Source organism: Mobula hypostoma, chromosome 3 (genome assembly GCF_963921235.1).
Source record: "Mobula hypostoma chromosome 3, sMobHyp1.1, whole genome shotgun sequence".
NCBI lineage: Eukaryota > Metazoa > Chordata > Chondrichthyes > Myliobatiformes > Myliobatidae > Mobula > Mobula hypostoma.
Genome location: NC_086099.1, coordinates 145,705,366 through 145,725,274, shown reverse-complemented (window position 1 = coordinate 145,725,274; position 19,909 = coordinate 145,705,366). Strand labels below are relative to the sequence as shown.

At 44.0% G+C, this 19,909-nt stretch overlaps 2 protein-coding genes across 2 annotated transcripts in view; both read left to right on the top strand.

The window, feature by feature from the left end:
* asb4 (ankyrin repeat and SOCS box containing 4) overlaps window positions 1–8,711 on the top strand; it is a 91,332-nt gene extending 82,621 nt beyond the window's left edge. Inside the window, exon 5 of the transcript XR_010017411.1 lies at window positions 8,666–8,711. The gene's annotated coding sequence lies outside the window, so the exon portion shown is untranslated. The remainder of the gene's footprint in view (window positions 1–8,665) is intronic.
* A 4,552-nt stretch (window positions 8,712–13,263) lies between these two features.
* On the top strand, window positions 13,264–16,800 carry dlx5a (distal-less homeobox 5a). Its single transcript, XM_063042323.1, has 3 exons — window positions 13,264–13,753; window positions 14,448–14,632; window positions 15,928–16,800. The coding sequence occupies exons 1-3, from the start codon at window positions 13,420–13,422 to the stop codon at window positions 16,240–16,242; spliced, it is 834 nt and encodes a 277-aa protein (XP_062898393.1). The 5' UTR covers window positions 13,264–13,419; the 3' UTR covers window positions 16,243–16,800.
* The last annotated feature ends 3,109 nt before the right edge of the window (window positions 16,801–19,909 follow it).

Sequence of the window (19,909 nt, the reverse complement as noted above, 5' to 3'; positions counted from 1 at the left end):
AGTCTTTGTAAAACATCAAGAAAATCCCAATTGATTGGTACTTTTGACCTATTTAACCTAATATGGCAGACTTCCAGGGACTCTTTGAACTTTGATACAGAGGTGAATGAGGAAATTCCAAGCCAAGAATTACTAAAAATTGCCCTTCATCTCTGTAGCCCCAGATGGGTCAGCCCTTGTTTGCTTATCAAATGACACGGAATGAGCGTTCCAGCAAATGAAATCACGGGTTCTAAGTGACACCATTCCTACATGCAGTTTATTCACCAGACTGATTTCTAGAAAAACAAGAGTGTTTTATGAAGAGAGATTGGGCCTGTGTTCACTTTTATGCAATCGTATTTGGAATGAGCAGCCAGAATTAGTGGTTGAGGTGGACACATTAGCAATATTTAGAAGCTCTCTTGATAAATACATGGATAGAAGAAGGTAAGAGGGATATGGGCAGAGGGGACTGGCTTACTGGAAAGCACAGTCAGCATGGACGTTGGGCTGAAAGACCTGTTTCCATGGTACATGCCTCTTTGACTTTTCATTCTTCTCATCACCACTGGTGAGTGGCCGATATGGGAAACCTTTCAGTGTGAACGCCAGTGAAGTTTGCCCTCTACTGTTGAAATATGTTACTACAGCAAAGTTCAAAGTTCATACACTGATGGCACTGGTGATCATACTACATGCACAAGCCAACAGAGGGATGTGACCAACCACTTCTAAATTATTTTTATGTCTGATATCCTATAAAATAATAATTGAAGTGTCATCACTGCTGAAATGTAAGAAATACAGCAGTCAATTTCAACAAAGTGGGCTCCCCAAATAAAAGCAATGTAATACTCATTCTAATCTATTTTAGCTGTGTTTGGTAAGAGATAAACATATTCAATCTCTCAGCATAAGATTTTTCGCAGCCCTTCAAGAGGACAGAAAGATTTTTGATTAAACATGGAGATTCAGATTTATTTATCACACTACTTCAAAACATATAGTGAAATGTGTTGTTTGCATTAACAACCAACACACCCAGGAATGTGCTGCGGCAGCCCACAAGTGTTTGCTGCACATTTCAGCACCAAGGTAGCAAGCCCAACAGAAGCAAAACAACAGCAACACCAAAACAAGATAACAATAGCAAAACAAACTTCTTCATTATCGTCCTTCCCACCCACCCCCTCACACACTCATATAGGCCTCTAGCCCCAAGACAGGCCAACTTTGGGCCTCTAGTCCTTGACCTCAAACTCTCAAACTCACAGACATCATTCCGCCAACATCAGACTTTATCCCAGGACTTGCCAATCATGGGTTTGACCTTCGGGCCTCGAATTCTGGACTTACTTGGGATCTCCCTGGTGGCCCAAGCCCATGTGACTCTTTCTGGCCCCTCCCTTCGGTTGTTGAGTTTCAGGCTCCCATCTCCAGACTTGCCGTGCTCTGAAATTCAGTTTGGCCCTCCAAATTTTGCTGATGTCTATATATCAACCCCAGGACTTGCTCAGCATGGTTTTGACCTTTGGGCCTCAACTTCCCAACCCGCACAGATCTCTAATCCAGAGACCTGAGGGGGGTAGTGTTCACTAGATCCCATGGCTCCCACCTGCACGTATCTTTGACCCACGACTGGATCTCGTTGACTTGTAGATCTCTAGTCTCCTCAGCACCTGCCAAACAGACGTCCAGGATTGCTCATGTTTGACCGCGGAGTGCCCTGAACTGAACCTGAACCCCTGCCCCATCTCTTAATTTGCTGCCCCTTATGCCCCTCATTCCTGTCCTTAAACCCTAACCTGACCCTTAACTCCCTGCGCGGGCCCCGAACTCTGAATTATAAAACAAGTAAGTTTGAACCACAACGCTCCTCGGAGCCACCTTGACCAGAACAAGCAATTTCACGCAAAGTATAACACTTTCATCAATCTCAGTACCACGCTAAATTGTACACAATGACTTTTGTGCTCAAATCTCTTAAGTGGGACTTGAACTTTCAATCATCCGATTGAAAATTGAGATCTCTGAGCTCAGGCGGAAATTGCAGCCCAAATCAGTTCGTTCGCTCTAGGGTGAAAATGCAATGTCACAGCTTATTGTAAAAATCAGCAAAAAAAAAATCCAAGTGTGTTTATTTAATAATGTATTGTTCTCTGTCTTGATCAATGAAGGAATTGCATTATTATTGCTGTATTCTTTGACCATTCATTTCTTCACAGTTATTTCAGTAGTAGTAGATGCCAAGCTTCTATTTATATCTATGGTACACAGTAGCCATTTCCAGATGTGAACAATCAAGTACACTTACAATGCACCCAGCCATGCATCAAGACCCAAGGGTGCTAATTTTCCACAATAACCACAGTCTGCATCTAATTAAAAGAATTACTGGGATACAGTCTATACCGAGCACCACTTCCTTTAACATACGCAGTTGTGTAGTTTATTTGATGTCCTTTTTCCTGATGCTTATCCCAATGGAAATTTCTATATGCTTCCTGAATGGAAAGAGGAAATTTTGTCAAACATTGCTGAATATCTGGTTTGAAGATTGCTCTGTGGCTACTTGTGTTGGGTTAATATATCCCCTCTACTCCTGTGGTGACCTGCTATGACTGATACAATACCAGACGTAATGTGACTGGCATGGTGAAGGAAAGGTGAGCTGTACTGTATTTTCAATATCCATAGACTGAGATCCTTCAGCCAGTCAAAAAAGTTGCTTGAGAGCAGCTATCCTTTAGTGAAATTCTTGAGCCTCTTCATTAGCTGGTTCTTCGATGTGTTGAATTTGCACAAGGCAGGCAGCTGTAGATTGAAACCCAAACCTCTGGATCTCAAGCAAACTGTTCCTGGTGGAAACAAATGTTATGTTTATGCCTGTTTCCAGGGAGAGCTCTGAGTATTGTGCAATTATGGGGGGGGTTTGTTATCCAGAACAGAATCAACTCTCTAAAGGAACCTGACCAATCCGTACTTGGTGTGAATTGCCTAGTATTTACAATAGAGCAAACAGACCTATTAAAAGCAAAGCCTGTCCTAGACCTTATGCCCTCTCCCTTCTTGCAAACTCTGAACTCTCTCCCTCTCCCCTACTCAGCACCTCCTCAACTCTTTGTACTTAGTTACTCCCCTGATTCATGGATCCTCAAAACTCACAGCCTCGTAGGCAGATGACCATTGGAAGCATGTCAGCCATTGGATCTTACTTAAAGCTGGCTCCTTTGTTCCAACATTCCATCACTAGTTTACTTCTCCAAACGATACCACAAACACGAGAAAATCTGCAGAGGCTGGAAATCCAAGAAGCACACACACAAAAAAAGTGCTGGAGGAACTCAGCAGGCCAAGCAGCATTTAGGGTCATCAGTGGAACTTCAAGTTCCTGCGCATCAACAGCTCTGAAGATCTATCCTGGGTCCAACACATTGATGTTACCATGAAGGCATGTACAGTGGCTCTAGTTCATAAGGAGTTTGACGAGATATGATATGTCACAAAAGACTCTTGCAAATTTCTTTAGATATACAGTGGAAAGCATTCTGACACGTATCAATGAAGTTTCCAAGGGAAATTAAGTAAGAGGTCTTTGGGTTGGCAAGTTCCTTGTTTAAATTATCTCATTTATTTTAATATTTTAAATTATTTAAGTGTTTAAAGGTATTTTAGTTAACTTTTAAAAGTTTAATGATTTTTAATTATTTATTGTTAATGGGGTTTAAATGTCTCTGAATGCCCAGAAACTTTTAAAGCAATTACAAGTCAGTCACAATTGACTGCTGGTAAAACCTGCCCTGAACATTGCTACCTGTTATAAACTGTTGAGTGATGCTTGGGGAATCGAGTATCATCGCTGTACTGCCCGAGGCCTAGCATCTGTCTACAGCTCACATTGGACTCTAGGATTGAGAGACCCAGAGAATTAAGTCCTCTGCATCAGTCAAGGAAGTTGGATGTGGGGAACATGGTGAATGAACCTGGGCAGGGAAATGGACAAAAATGATCTGACTCATTTTTTTTTAGCTCTGTATTTGAATTGTCTCTAATTAACATGATTTATCTCTCTCCCAATTTCTTTTGAATATTCATTGGCTAAAAACTGTTGGCCCAGGTCGAGCAGCGTCTATAGAAGTTAATAAACTGTCGACATTTTGGGCCAAGATCCTTCATCAGGACTGGAAAGAAAGGGGAAGATGTCAGTATAAGAAGGGCGGGTGTAAGGGAAGGAGGACAGGCTAGAAGGTGAGGGGATGATGTCAGAAGCTGGGGGGGGGGTGATAGATGGAAAAGATAAAGGGCTGAAGAAGAAGGAATCTGATAGGAGAGGAGAGTGGACAATGAAAGAAAGGGGACGAGGAGAGTGGACATGGGGAGACTTTGGGCAAGTGAGAAGAAGAGGTAAGAAGCTAAAGTGGGGAATTGAAGAAGGAAGAGAAGAGAGAAAAAAGTCTGAAAGTTGAAGAAATCAAGGTCAGGTTGGAGGCTACCTGGATGGAACATGAGGAGTTGCTCCTCCGTCCTCAGAGTGGCTCCACCGATGGGTGAGTCCTCTCAAGCCAGGGGATAAAGTCCAGCTCCCAACTGGAGATTTTCCCTTGAGAGTAGAGAGTTGCAAGTTGGCCCCATGCTATGTGGAACCATTTATAATGGAGAAGCCTCCTATAGACTGAGCCCACCATCATCTATGGAGATTGGTCCCGTGCTCCATGTTTCCAGTTCAAGCCCAGTTTTAGATGGCACTGGTGAGATAGATTGACGCTTTACTGGCGGCAAACAAATCTACTAACGGCTCTATTAATCTGGACAATGATCACTGCAGTCAATAGCCTGTAAATCTCCTTTTGGAGCTTTGCTTTTGAACTGCCTGCGTAGCCTGGCATTTTTCTTGTGTTCTGGGGGGTTTGGTGAAATGGAGTCTCAAAGTGCAGTACAGCAGTGTGGCAGCGCCATGGGTACAGGCCAAATCAAGGCAGCAGAGCCCAGGCCCCACAGCAAGGAACGAGCTGATGTTTGGCCATTGCTGGAGCGAACTTGTGGCCGAATTGAAATGGGCCCACGAGCCAGGAATGAGCCAATGCTTGGCCGATTCAAGTGCAGGGCCAGATTAAAAAGGGCGCGGTGTCAGGGCCAGAGGTGAGGGATGGGCTGGAGTTTACTCACTGTTCTGTGAGCTTTACTCATCCCTGCACTGAACTGAGCCTATGCCCTGCAACTAACGAGCTCCTGCACTGAGTGCAATGATGAACTGGCTTCGTGACTGTGGACTCACCTTTTGTGAACTTCAGTTCTGAGTGTTATTTGTTTGCTTTTTGTTGTTTGCACAATTTGTTCTTTTTTGGCACATTGGGTGTTTGACGGTATTTTTAATGGGTTCTATTGGGTTTCTTTGTTTTTGTGGCAGCCTGTAAAAAGATGAATCTCAAGGGTGCATTTAGTATACATACTTAGATAATAAATGTACTTCCTACTTTGAACTTTGAAGCCAGTGACTTTTTCTCCCCCTTGCTCCAGTCACCCCTGCACCCTCCTCCCTGCTTGGCCAACTCTGTGCGGCATCTCCTGGCATCTCACTGGGTGTGAGGCAGGGTCCACTGGCTCGTAGATTGAGAGGGGTATGGCCCAGAGGAACATTCTTGGGTTCTGGCTCATGATCTTCTGGGCAAGTCGCTCATCTGGGACTTCCAGCAGCACAAATCTCCAGCACCTAGGGAGGCTGTCTTGTCACAACCATGATCTCTGGTGCGAAGTGTGGATGCTTTTTGCGGGTGGCCGCTGAAAGGAATCAGCAATCACGCTCATGAGTATGCATGCTACAGACAATTAGGGTTTCTTTGTGGTTGTATTTAACTGCCTTCCTTTCATTTCAGTCTGGGAAAGTCTTGTCCAAACCACTGCGATGGCAATGCTCCCTGCTTACCTTAGTCCACACTCTGTGAAAGAAGATTACAGCAGGCTGATGTTGTGAAGAAGCATTATTAATTTAGTATTAAGTTACTGCTTCTGAGCTGCAGTGTTGGCGTTAGATTTTCAGTCTGAGAGTTTTACTTAGCAACCCTGCTGGCCTAGTGTTTGTTATTTTCCTTTTGTTATGCCCTGTTCTTAAAGTCCAGTGAACTGCTCATTCCACTTCAGTGTCGCTCCCTCTGTTCTCGGGCCATCATTGCACACGGTGTCACCTGTAGTCAATAATCAGCTCTCTGGCTTTGCTGAGAGGTTGTTGTGGCACCACACAGCCAGATGTTCAATCTCCCTCCTATATGCTGATGCATCACCATCTTTGATTCGGCCCAAAATAATGGCAAATCCTGTTGACCTGTTGTGACAGTACGCAGACTGGAGTAGATCCAAATCGCTCCTCAGACAGGAGCTGATATGTCACATCACCAACCTCTCAAAGCCCTTCATTGTCATGGTCCGGATGGGGGTCCCTTTAAATTTAGCTTGTTTATGTTACGAACCGGACCGTTGATTCCCTGTTTTCCTGTGTCTCTCAACTTTGGTGATTAGAGGCAATTAACACTCAGCTGAACCAGTAGTTTATAGTCTCTGGCTTTCAGCCGTTTGGTGCGGGAGCATCTGCAAAGTCATCCAAGGTACGGTGTGCCGATATCATTTGGCCGGAGCAAGCCTTGTCTCTGCCGAAGCGAGTGCCGGTAATTCACCCTTCCTCACCGGAGCAACCCAGTCCAATTAACTTGCTGAAGTGAGCCTGCAAAGTTTCCTCACCAAGGTGGGTCCATCAGTTAACCCGCCGAAGGGAATCAAGAACTGCTGTTTTCTGTTCCCGGGCCGAGTCGAGAGCTCGCCACTACCCAGAGGCTCCAAGTCATGTCCTGGCTCCGGGGGCATTCAAGCACCAAGTCTAGTCCTGGCCCTAGCGGCATTCAAGCACCAAGTCTAGTCCTGGCCCTAGCGGCATTCTAGCACCAAGTCAAGTCCTGTCCCTGGCGGCATTCTAGCACCAAGTCAAGTCCTGGCCCTGGCGGCATTCTAGCACCAAGTCAAGTCCGGGCGATGGTGGCATTCAAGCACCAAGTCAAGTCCTGTCCCTGGCGGCATTCAAGCACCAAGTCTAGTCCTGGCCCTGGCGGCATTCAAGCACCAAGTCTAGTCCTGGCCCTGGCAGCATTCTAGCACTAAATCAAGTCGTGGGCCTGGCGGCATTCAAGCACCAAGTCAAGTCCTGGCCCTGGTGACATTCTAGCACCAAGTCAAGTCCTGGCCCTGGCGGCATTCAAGCACCTAGTCAAGTCCTGGCGCTGGCGGCATTCAAGCACCAAGTCAAGTCCTGGCCCTGGCGGCATTCAAGCACCAAGTCTAGTCCTTTCCCTGGCGGCATTCAAGCACCAAGTCTGGTCCTGGCCCTGGTGGCATTCTAGCACCAAGTCAAGTCCTGGCACTGGCGGCATTCAAGCACCAAGTCTAGTCCTGGCCCTGGCGGCATTCTAGCACTAAGTCAAGTCATGGGCCTGGCGGCATTCAAGCACCAAGTCAAGTCCTGAACCTGGCGTTCTGTGATTCCTGTCCTACCCCCTGTCTGAATCCCTTTGCTGCCCCTCTTGCCTCTAGCCCTCGTCTGCAGCCCCCACCTGCACTTCGGTCAAGTTCCATCGCCGGAGCTAGATGGGTACTGTCTGGTGTTCATTCATGTTAGTCATGTCTTGTCTTGTCCTCGCCTCCGTGGGGTAAGTCAGGCTGTCTTGCCGTTGCTCTGCGGGGGGTCATGTCTAGTCTTGTCTTGTCCTCGCCTCCGTGGGGTAAGTCAGGCCGTCTTGTCGTTGTCCCGCGGGGGGTCATGAGTCCTGGCCCTGTGTCCTGTACCCAAGGAGGGGTCACGGCTCTCTGTTCTGTGTGTGAGTCCCGGCCCTATGTCCTGTACCCAAGGAGGGGTCCCGACTCTGTGGTCTGTGTATGTGTCCGTGGTTCCATGTACCTGCTCTCCTGAGACCGAGGCTCTGTTTTCCATGTTCCTCCTCTCCCTAGCCCATGTCATGTCCATGCCTGGTTCTGGGGTCCGAGCCCGAGGCAAGACCCAGGTGCTGGGTCCTTGCCCAGTCTCGGGCTCAGAGTCCATACCCTAGCCTCTTCATGTCTCCTCTAGTTCTGGGAGCCGATTTCTAGTCCAAGCCCAGACCCTTGGTCCCAGCCTAGTCGTAGTCCTGAGTCCTTATCCTGTTCGCAATTGCTGCTTCTGCTTTGCTCTCTTGGTATCGAACAATAAACTAAATCTAAGTAACCTCACAAGATGTGTCTTGCATTTGGGTCCACCCTTGCTCCCAAAGCCCTGCCATTGTGACATTCATCACTGTGGATGTAAATGCTACTGGACAATAGTCACTGAGGCAGGTTATCACATTCTTTTTGGGCACCAGTATAATTGAAACCTGCTTAAAGCAGATGTGTACCACAGACTACCAAAGTAAGGGGTTAAATATTACCAGTTAACACTCCAGCTGGTTGATTAGCCCAGGCCTTCAGTACTCAGCCAAGTACCTGTCTGGTCTAGTTGCTTTCCAGCGGTTCACGCTCCTGAAGGATGCTCGCATATCAGCCTTACAGACTGAAATCACAGGGTTGGTGGGGGCTGTGGAAGTTAATGAAGGTGTCTCTATGTTTTGTCAGTCAAAGCGAGCATAAAATTGTCACATATGGTATGTTACTTGGTTTTACTTTGTAGGAGATGATACCATTCAAGCCGTGTTATAGCTGTTGAGCATCCTTCTGTGATTCAAGTTTGGTCCAGAATTACCTGTTCGCATGTGAGATTGGGTATGAGTCACCAGATCCGAAGGACGTTCTACGGGGACACAATTGAGACCATCCTGACTGGCCTGGTATGGGAACTGTACTTCCCTCAATCGCAGGACTCCACAGAGAGTGGTGCAGACAGTCCAGCGCATCTGTAGTTGTGAACTTCCCACTATTCAGGACGTTTACAAAGACAGGAGTGTAAAAAGGGCCTGAAGGATCAGTGGGGTCCTGAGTTGCCCCAACCACAAACTGTTCCAGCTGCTACCATCCAGGAAACTGTACTGCAGCATAAAAGCCAGGACCAACAGGCTCCGGGACAGCTTCTTCCACCAGGCCATCAGACTGATTAATTCACACTGACGCAATCGTATTTCTAAGCTATATTGACTGTTCTGTTGTGTATCTTACTGTACATACTATTTATTACAAATTACTATAATTTGCATATTGCACATTCAGACAGAGATGTAACGTAAAGATTTTTACTCCTCATGTATGTGAAGGATATAAGAAATAAAGTCAATTCAATTCAATTCAATTCACACATTTGACCTTGCCCAGTTTATACTCTGCTTGCAGTTCTTTGTGCATATTTCCAACTGGTCTATATCCTGCTGAATCATAGAACATAGAATAGCAACGCACTGCACAGGTACTTTAGCCCACAAAGTTGTGCCGACCTATATATACCTAGTCCACAATCACTCTAACCCCTGCCTCCTACATGGCCCATAACCCTCAATTTTTCTTACATCCATGAATACAATACTCCAAGCGCAGACTGACCAGATTTTACAGAGCTGTAACGTTAGCTCGTGGTTCTTCAACTCAATCACTCTACTAATGAAAGTCAGCACACCAAATTCCTTGTCAACTTGCATGGCAACTTTAAGGGACCTATAGGTCTGGAACCCAAGATTCCTCCATTCCTCCTCACTGTTGTTAATTTTGTTCTCCACCTTTATGTTTAATCTTCCAAAGTGAATCACTTCACACTTTTCTGCATTGAATTGCATCTGTTATTTCTTTGCTCAAGTCTGCATCCCTTCAATATCTTGTTGTAAACCATGATAACCTTCTACACAATCCACAATACCCCTAACGTTTGTGTCATCTTCAAACTTACTAAACCACCTCTCCATGTCCTCATCCAAGTCACTTATAAAAAGCACTAAAAGCAGAAATCCAAGATCCATTCCCTTTGGAACACGACTAGCCATCGACCTCCAGACAAAGTACTCTCCATCTGTTACCACCCTCTGCCTTCTGCAAACAAGAAATTTCTAAATCCACACTGCCTGGTTTCATGGATCCCACGTATCGTAGCTTTCTGGGTGAATCTACTATGGGGAATCTTTGCAAATGCCTTACTGAAATCCATATACACTGCAGCAACTGCTCTATCTTCCTCAATTTGTTTTGTCATCTTCTCAAAAAACTTCTGCTAATAAGTCGATGCCTGTCCACATGCCCCTAAGAACATTCACTAATAATTTCCTTACCACTGATATAAGGCTCACAAGTCTATAATTTCCTGGCTTTGGCTCTATCTAATCCACCACATCATTTACAAAATTGCAATAATCTCCTTTTATCTTTCTGCTTAAGAAATGTAAATAAGTATCTTCAAGAAGTTCCGAACCTGGACATTGTAAAGTCATTTACACGTGGGGGGAGGCGGAAGAGAAGGGGAGACAAAGGTGAAGGGTCAGGTATTAGAAAATATAATGCAATGCTACAAGAAATACTTAAGTATTTGTGATACTTTCATCGGTGTACAGGTCAAAACTTACAGAAAGCTGTAAATCACAGCTTGGTTCTTCGGGGAAAGGTGAATTTGGGGTCTTTGAAACTGACCGTGTGTTCACAGAACAATGTCATTTGCCAGTGAAGCATTGACCTTTCACTTGTCCAGAAGCCAATCACATTTTTGTTTTTAGTTCAAGAACAGTTTTTAAACATTTTTTGCTTTCTTGAAAAAATGCAATCGAGTTAAATACTGACTTGTGGACCTTGTTATTAATCTTTGTTAAAGACAAAATGGCAGCCCAGTGATAGGCAAGTGCACTTTTTGATTCCTAACGTATGCCCAAAGCATAAGGAAAAAATAAATTCAATTAAGTAAATTCAATTTCAATCAGCTTGAGAGAGTACTGAGAAATTTTACAACAATATCTCTGGGACCTGAGAACCTGAGTTATTAGGGAAGATTGAACAGGTGTGGACCTTATTCCCTGGAGCGCAGGAGAATGAGGGGAGATCTCATAGAGGTATACAGAATCATGAGGGGTATAGAAACAGTGAACAGGCATTTTTCTTTCAGGGCGGATGAGACTACAACTGAAGATCACGTGCTTAGGATGAAAGGTGAAATATTTAAGAGGGACCTGAGGGAAAACTTCTTCAGTCAGAGGGTTTGGCAAGTGTGATACGAGCTGCCAGTGTAAATAGTAGATTATAACATTTAAAAAGAAAGTTGGGTAAGTACATAGATGAGAACAGTTTGGAGGACTACGATTTGGGTGCAGGAAGATGGGTACAGGCTAGCACTAACTTGGTTTGGCCTAACTGCCTGTTTCTATGCTGTGGTGCTCTATGTCTCTATTGCCACAATTACCAAAGCTGTATACTCCAGAAGCTTGAGTGTTTTCATATACACATTAAAACGTTTTAAATGAAAATGAAATACTTTAATTTCTTCTTCCCCTCTTCCATGCTGCTTGATCTGCTGAGCGTTTCCTGCATTCTTTTGTTTTGTAATTTATTTTTTAATTTTATCATTTCCATAAGACGTATTTCAGACACTGTACATATATATCATATAATATTTGTCACAAATCTCCACATAATACTTATCTGAGGTATACACTTATAGAAAGGTGAGGAAAGAAAGAACAATCGAAAGAAGAAAACTATGTACAGAGTAGGGAGTGATCTTTTTTTACAACATATTCATTGACTTGTGAGAATAAAATCAGACCTATGAGGCGTTATGTAGTTAAACCATTTTTTCCAGTATGAATAAAATTGTTCCAACTTATGATTAACAGATGCTGTTATCTTCTCCATTTTGTAAATGTCCATTGTAATTTCCATCCATACATTTAAAGTTGGGCTCTCCTGAGATAACTATTTCCTGGTAAGGGTCTTTTTACCAGATGAACACGGAGTAGTTCTAGTTTAATTGACCAAAAACATGTTATATACGAAATGATCATTAGATGGCGGTGTAATCCACATAGTTTAACATTAAATATCAAAATTCTGCTACCATTCTATATATTCAAATACAAGGAAGCATTTATTTAGGTTTCGTAAATTAGTTCTAACAGGATTTAAACAAGCATGTGTCCAAATCGGTCTTTATTTTACATTGTCAGAAAGCGCGAGTCGGTTTTGTGTCTATTTGTGTATAATGTAAATGCTCCGATTTATTTTTCGAGTTGTAAGCCAGCATCGTGACTGTCTTCAGAAAGAATTTCGAAAGCGCTGTCCCAGCCAACTCTAAACCTGTGCCTGACTCAAAATAGTGAATATGGTCGACATACGTAGACCAGTCTCCCCAAACCTAGCCCGCAAAAGGAACTGCAGAGTAGATAGCATATACATTAAAGGAATTTTCCTGACCTCATAAATGCATTACAGAATTCTAACACTGAACTTTCATTTGCATTTTTGTTTTTATTTTTCAATGGTAATTTCGGTAAAGGCAAAGGAGCGTTGATGGTGTTCGTAAAACGGAGGTTAGACGTTACAGAGCACATGAACCAGGAGTGAGCTGTTAAAGAAAGATCTCACCTTACTTGCACAAACATCACTTATAAACACTTTGACTATCAAAAACAAAGGTGCAGGTACGCCTTTTGCAACCCTTAAGCCCCGAAAATGAAAATCGTGTAACTCGGCTGTTCCAGAGGCTGCGTGTGCGCGCCCCCCATCGATTAAATTGTCCTTTTGAATGAGTAATAGGTGTTCTACAATTTTAAATTCATTTTATTACCATGTAAACTGTAATATTATCCTGCAAAGAAGCCAGTTGTGAATTATAATTTTATATGCCGATACGTAATCTCTTGAGACTAAAAACTGTCGTGTTATGTCATTCAAAGCAATCGATTCCAATTCAAAACAAAATGTCGTGGCTTTAATGGAAGATCCGACGCCAAAAAAAAAATCAACTCCAGATTGTCCTGTTGTCAATTTATATTTAAAATGTTAACTGACAACCAGCGTGGCGGGGAATTAAGATCTGGTTTCCCGGAAAGGCAGTAATGCCAACGGCCCGCGGTGAAAGCTGCCTTTGTTATTACACGTCGTGCTGTGGTGTTATTTACCAACAATCGCCTTACAACGACTTCATACTTTTGTATTTTAAGTCATACGTTGCTTCGTGTTTAAGAAACTTTGAGCATGGTGTTAAACGAGTTGAGCGAGTTGGGGTGTTACTGGTGGCTGGTTGCAGTATCCAATGGAACACATCCATCTAGTGCGTAATAGCGCAATTAAGAACTTAACCAAGACTTTGCTGTGTCCCAGCCACAGTCCGCCCGATTCCTGTAGCACACGCAGCTATGTCTACATAGATTACTCCCATCTCCTTCCCCCTCCCCCGCGCGCGCACACACACACATACACACACACATACGCACATACAAACACAGAGGCATCGACCTCGGGGCTATGACAGCAATATTCGATCGCAAGGTACCCAGCATCCGGACGGACCAACAGGGTACTTTTCAGCACAGCATGCACCACCCGTCGCAGGAATCGCCGACTCTCCCCGAGTCCACGGCCACCGATACGGGTTACTACAGCTCAGGCGGCTCTCATCACGGCTACTGCTCGCCTTCGTCTTATGGCAAAGTTCTCAACCCCTACCAGTACCAGTACCACGGAGGAAACAGTTCGGCCGCCACTTACCCCGCCAAAGCCTACCACGACTACAGCTACCCCGGCCATTACCACCAGTACGGCGCGTACAGCAGGGCACCGCCAACGTGCAACCAGCCAGGTACGGAGCCATTTTTTTTCACCACTTCTTCGCTAATTTCTCTAGCACCTCTTGTTTGTTCAGCAGCCACAGAAACGCTCTCCGCACCCCGGATCCGTCTTCATCGATCCCAGTCTCCAACACTCCTTTTTCTCAGAAGTCTTCACTTGCTCGGTGGGAGCAGTGAGCGATTTGTAAATTCGATTCCCCGTGGAATTTTCACAGGAGAACGCCAGCCGCTGACCTATCGAAAGTCGCGGCAGTTAAAAATATAGAGAGACCGATGTGAGCAGTTCATGGCACCAGCATAAATAAATAGTACTTTCCTACGTTCACTCTGGCTTGTTCGTCTTCAGCGAAGTGAAAGTGTCGCTGTTTTTTTAATCAAAAGGAGCAGATCGCTTTTGTTTTTTTCCGGCGGTAAATCCATGCAGGGAGACATCAGCTTGTTTATATATATATATAAAGTAGGACCTGTACAGGAAAACAGAATTGTTACATGTGAATGGGATGTAAATTCTGACATAGACGTTTAATCGACGGTAAGATAACGACCCGCATTCGTTGTGAATGCCCGGAGTGCCGGGCAAAGCATCCTTTCTGTTTTCCGAAGCATTTTATGCCCCAATCCCCGCCACAGTTTATTCTGACGTTGTGTTGGTGAGCGCGTTTCGTTCAGATTTTACAAAGCTAAAGTGTGGATTTTCGATTTCAGATAAAGAGCTTGCCGAGCCCGAGGTCCGGATGGTCAACGGGAAACCGAAAAAGGTTCGAAAGCCCCGCACCATCTACTCCAGTTTCCAGCTGGCAGCTCTGCAGCGGCGCTTCCAAAAAACCCAATATCTGGCGTTGCCCGAGAGAGCCGAGCTGGCGGCATCACTGGGGCTCACTCAGACCCAGGTAAGGCCATCGATCCCAGCAGCAAACACGCCAGGGTCTGGGATTCCAGTATCTCGCCCAACGAGTGTGCAATGCCGCCGCAGTGCCACATTGGCGACGCACTCCAATAGAATCGGCGGCATTTCTGAGCGGCTTCACCAGTTGGTGTGCGTTGTATCTAGGAGAATGTAGGAATCCTAGATTAAACGAGGGTCTGATCCCGGCAGTGGCAAACATAAATCTGCGGAAGGCATACTCAAAATCTTTAGCTGTTCCGGCAGGGCTTCGTTCTCCCTGACCGACCAATGCCGCCGACATACACATAAATCCGAGTGTTTATATGTATGGGCTACGGTTGATGCGACTCAACTTCTTATTTCAGCAGTGTTCTTGTTTCTCTCTCTCTCTCTCTCTCTCTCTCTCTCTCTTTCTATCTCTCTCTCCCCCCCGCCCTCCCTTTCTCTCTATCTATCTCTCCGTCTCCTCTCTCTCTCTTGTCTCTCTCTCTCTCCCTCCCTCCCTCTCTCTCACTCTCCCTCTCTCTTACTGCGCGCGTTCTAGTGGCAAGGGTGTGATAATTCTGTACTGTACTTCCAGCTCGACCGACGATTAAAAACTTGTTCAAATTAAATATAACTCTTACTTATTAAACTCCTAATCTCACCATAAGTGACTTGGAAATTATATTGTTGATTTTGAAAGGGGTGTTGCATTTTTTTTTTAAATGTTGAAGTTAAAACTATTTAGTTTCCTCGCGAAGCATTTTCAAAGTACCAAAGCTGCTTGTGATATAGAGAAGGATAATAGAAATATCGAGAGGGTGCGGAATACTTTATTTGGGTTATTTTTCAATTTAATTTCTGCCGTTGATCTGCCTCCATCCTTGCATTTCTTAAACTATTATTTATAGTAAAATCGCCGCCACGAATTCGGTTCGAGTGCGCAAAGCTCGCTAGACTAGTTGGACCTCGAATAAAACAACTGCAATTCCGGGAGTACGAGGTGAAGAGCAGATGAAACTAGCGTGACGTACGTCAAAAGAAACAAGCGAGCAATAAAATAGGTGGGGTGGGGAGAGGCAGCTTGTGGTGGTTGCATGCTGCATTAGAAAAAAATGGTCATTTTTCTTGCGATAAACTCCCTAAGCAGATATTTGTTTACAATGTAAACTAACTACTAAAGGAATCGATGCGAAAATTTACCAATAGAGTTGAATTTCTCTGGCAGCCTTTCGGCGGTAATATACGCCCGTCGCTTTGCTTGATTTATCGCTACTTTGTGATCAATTAATTAGTTGATTTAATTTGCTTTAACAGGTTAAAATATGGTTCCAGAACCGAAGATCAAAAATCAAGAAGATCATAAAAAACGGGGAGATCCCTCCAGAGCACAGCCCTAGTTCCAGTGACCCCATGGCCTGCAACTCTCCTCAGTCCCCTGCTGTCTGGGAGAGCCACAGCTCCTCAAGAGTTGCTCACGCTCATCAACCTCCCAGCCACAACCCATCCCCCGCGGGTTACCTGGAAAACACCTCCTCCTGGTATTCAAATCCCAATGCTATTCATTCCCACCTGCAGTCTGCAAGCTCACTACATCATCCACTAGCTTTGGGATCTGGGACAATTTATTAATCTGAAGCACATTCCAAAAAGGATTGATCACGGCCGACAGGCGGTGGAGGTATACAAAGAACTGTGTATTTGTTCAGTGGGAATCCTGAGATGTCAAACTCTGCACCTGAGCAACATTTCTGACACTGTCCACTTGTTGGGTGCATTTCTGTTCTCTACATTTCAAAGAGGAGAACTGGTTACTTTCCCAGCGGACTTCATGGCCAATATGGACACTGTCAAAGGTGCCTTTCACTAGTAGGCTTTGACCCCCCCCCCCCCCCAACATTACTGGAGTTTCAGTAGCATCTATTCTGTACATATGTGTAGATAGTTGGATTAAACTGTATATTCTGTTTAAATAAAATTATTGACTCTTCGGACAACGGCACTGTTGGAAGCTTATTTCATACCAATCATGTGGTCAGGTTATTATGTAATTAACAAATGCTTAAATGTAATTTAACAGTGTTCAGAAATGGTGGCTATGGAGGTACTCAAAGGACTGACCAACGTGTTTACTGGGAAACTAAAATGTATCTGTTACGTTTATTTTGCAAATAAACTATTACGTCTCAAGCCATAATATTAATTGAGAAAGTACTCTCCTGGAGTTGCAAAAGGAGATCGCAGCGATCGGAGCAAACAGAGAAAAAGATTTAAATGAATGAATCTAATTCTAAGGAGTGTTTCAATGCTTTTCGTTCCTGTTTTTACAGAAGCATGCGTTCTATCTTTTGGAGATAATTAACCTTTATTTGAAAAGAAACATATAACTTTTGTTGCTTTATCTTGTCTAATAGTTATGCAATCATGATTAAATTGGGTCCCGATTCAAATTTCTGACCCCGGCGCTGCATTCTCCTACAAAAGAATCAGAGGGAATATAAAAAAAAGAATAAATTATTCCTACGGAAACCCAAACATAAACAAATAGAACACGGGTGTAATTTAAATAAGAAAATTCAATTAAAATACGCCAGCCTCGTCACAGTCTTCATTTCTAAATAACCATGCCGATTTACGTGCTTAAAATTATGTTCAAGATATGTCCGGAGCTTTGAAAGACTATTATTGCATGGCCGAGTATTCAGTCCGATATCCTAGAGATACAGAACCAATGTAGGATGTTGAGTAGTCATGATGCATATTTTGTACGAGTGTGGCACTTCTCAATTACACTTCGTGTTCGTCAAAAGGCAGACAAATATTTCTATTGCAATTCTCAAATAGCGAAGGGGCAATACCTCAAATACTAAGTAGTTGTTGGGTTATTGTCCTTTATAATAACGATAAAATATGCTTTAGGTTCTTTATCCCACTCAGCAAGTTGATACAGTTGTACCGAACTAGCGCGTTTTGAGATTAATTACATTTCTCTATAACCAATGTCTACAGCAGGTTGATCTTAAACTCCCATAAGATTGAACGAGTGTAACTTTTAAACGATTCGTATAAAAAGGATTACAGCAAGTATGCTTGTTAAGAGATACAATCACCCACGTTAAGATAGCCAAACTTTCGAATCCAATTCTGGTGTTCTTTGCATGAATCATTTTGAAATGGATTTTGAACTTAACCGAGTAAATGTGGCTTTTATTCTTAGTCCGTGTAATCATCTTTTTAAAAAAACCTGACAGTATTAGCTGGTTGTATAATGTGAGTTAATTCCATTTTATGTAACGACCCACCAGCAGATCCAACGATGACATGGGAACGACGATAATTGGCTCAACTCACAAATGCATTGGAACTTTATGTCAGAAGATTGATGGCCAGAGTTTTTATTAGCACCGGGCCGATACATAACGAAGTCCGATCAGCTGTGTTGCAAAAGAGAATATTGGTACCAAAGTAGAGCGAGCATTATAAAGCTGTAAATACTCTGGCAACACACATAAAAGTTGCTGGTGAACGCAGCAGGCCAGGCAGCATCTCTAGGAAGAGGTGCAGTCGACGTTTCAGGTCGACTGTACATCTTCCTAGAGATGCTGCCTGGCCTGCTGCGTTCACCAGCAACTTTTATGTGTGTTGCTTGAATTTCCAGCATCTGCAGAATTCCTGTTGTTTGCTGTAAATATTCTGTTGGTTTTGTAATTTGTCCATTTCTGCTCCGTCTTGGCGGAAGCGAGAGGGCTGGCTGGTGGTGAGGCGTACTTAGTGAGCCGTTTATAATATTGAGAGACATATGGTGCATCCTCAGTCGACGAAGAGAAGGTATTGAATGAGATGGCATATTAACAGCTCTAACCTTGCCTATGGAGGTGGATGGGAAATATTAGTGTCTACAGTGTGACCTGCGCCTATTGTATAAATTAATTTCAAAAGGAAATAGTGTAGTATGAAGCCCACCTGAACATGTATTTATGGGAATTATTTTAATTGGGAGATGTTTTAACACAATGATAAGAATCTAACCGATGTTACATTATCAGGAAGAACATCCATTTTCATTAACTGTTCAAGCACATGGACATGTTAGTAAAACGATGTCAAATCAGGTTGTAAACGTGGATATAGGACATAGCACACCATAGTACAGGCCCTTCGGCCCGCGATGTGCCGACCCTTAAACGTCCTCCAAAACCAATTTAACCCCTCCCGCCCGCATAGCCCTCCATTTTTCTTTCATCCATGTGCCTATCTAAGAGTCTCTTAAATGTCCCTAAAGTATCCGAATCCACCACCCACCACTCCTGGCAGCGCCCCTACGTGTAAGAAAAAACTGGCTCTGTCGGAATCTGCTATTCTGTGAGGCGATCAAGGATACATTTGAAAAGCAACCTTCTTGCCTTAAGGCAGTAAAGTATTTTAGGTGGGGCGGGCTCTTGCCGCTGGTATTGGGTTATGTTCGCTTTTCTGGTAGCTAAGCTCTCCCGGAGACTGGCTTGCAGACTTCCCGCAGACTTTCTTTCTCTTTGTGTAGCCCACAATTAGCAGCTTTGAGTGGCAGAGAGGAGCCGAGAGGGCGGCAGTTAAGATCACAGAGAGCCGCATTCTTGTGGGGGCAGACCGGCTCCAGTACAGCGCTGCTCGCGGCCACAGCCTGACTCAACCAACACACGTTTGATTCTTTAGAAAAGTAATCTAAAAATAATACATTTAACCATTTTCCGGCGCGGATCCTTAAATACATACAGTCCTATGTGCACATACAGGCGCACATGCAAAGAGAAACATACGTATCTGCCTGCAGGCAGCGTGAACACATGTCTATTGGAGATGAGTCCACAGGTACTCAATCCGGCACCTGTGCATGCGAGAGAAACGCATGGGAAAATGACCACGATTGCTGCCCTTCGACAAGGACCTACAGGACAGCACAGGCTGCGCAAAATAAACTTACAATATACAAGAATGTTTCTCACTTATTAGCCATTTAAAACTAATAATTTATTCATCTTATATTTTTAATGAGTTGATTTCTCCTGAAAGGAATTACCTTCATCAAAAACAGACTGACTGCTCTTGTTCTTTTTAATTAGAGCGGGTAAGCACGACATGGCTTCAGGGAGCTTTCATTTTCTGTTGATGGATTTTTTTAATGGTAAAGTATCTAGGCAAACAAAATGGAAATATGCGATGAAGAAACAAGAGCGTGCAGACGTTGGCGTCTTTGGTTCGCAGCTTATTAACCCTGACTGTTGCGGCCTTCTACAGTTACTAGGTTTGGGATCGCATTAACTCG

Coding starts and splice junctions, on each gene's coding strand:
- dlx5a (XM_063042323.1), top strand. CDS start 13,420: ATGACAGCAATATTCGATCGCAAGGTACCCAGCATCCGGACGGACCAA. Junction 13,754..14,447: donor GCCAACGTGCAACCAGCCAG/GTACGGAGCCAT, acceptor TTTCGATTTCAG/ATAAAGAGCTTGCCGAGCCC. Junction 14,633..15,927: donor TGGGGCTCACTCAGACCCAG/GTAAGGCCATCG, acceptor TTGCTTTAACAG/GTTAAAATATGGTTCCAGAA.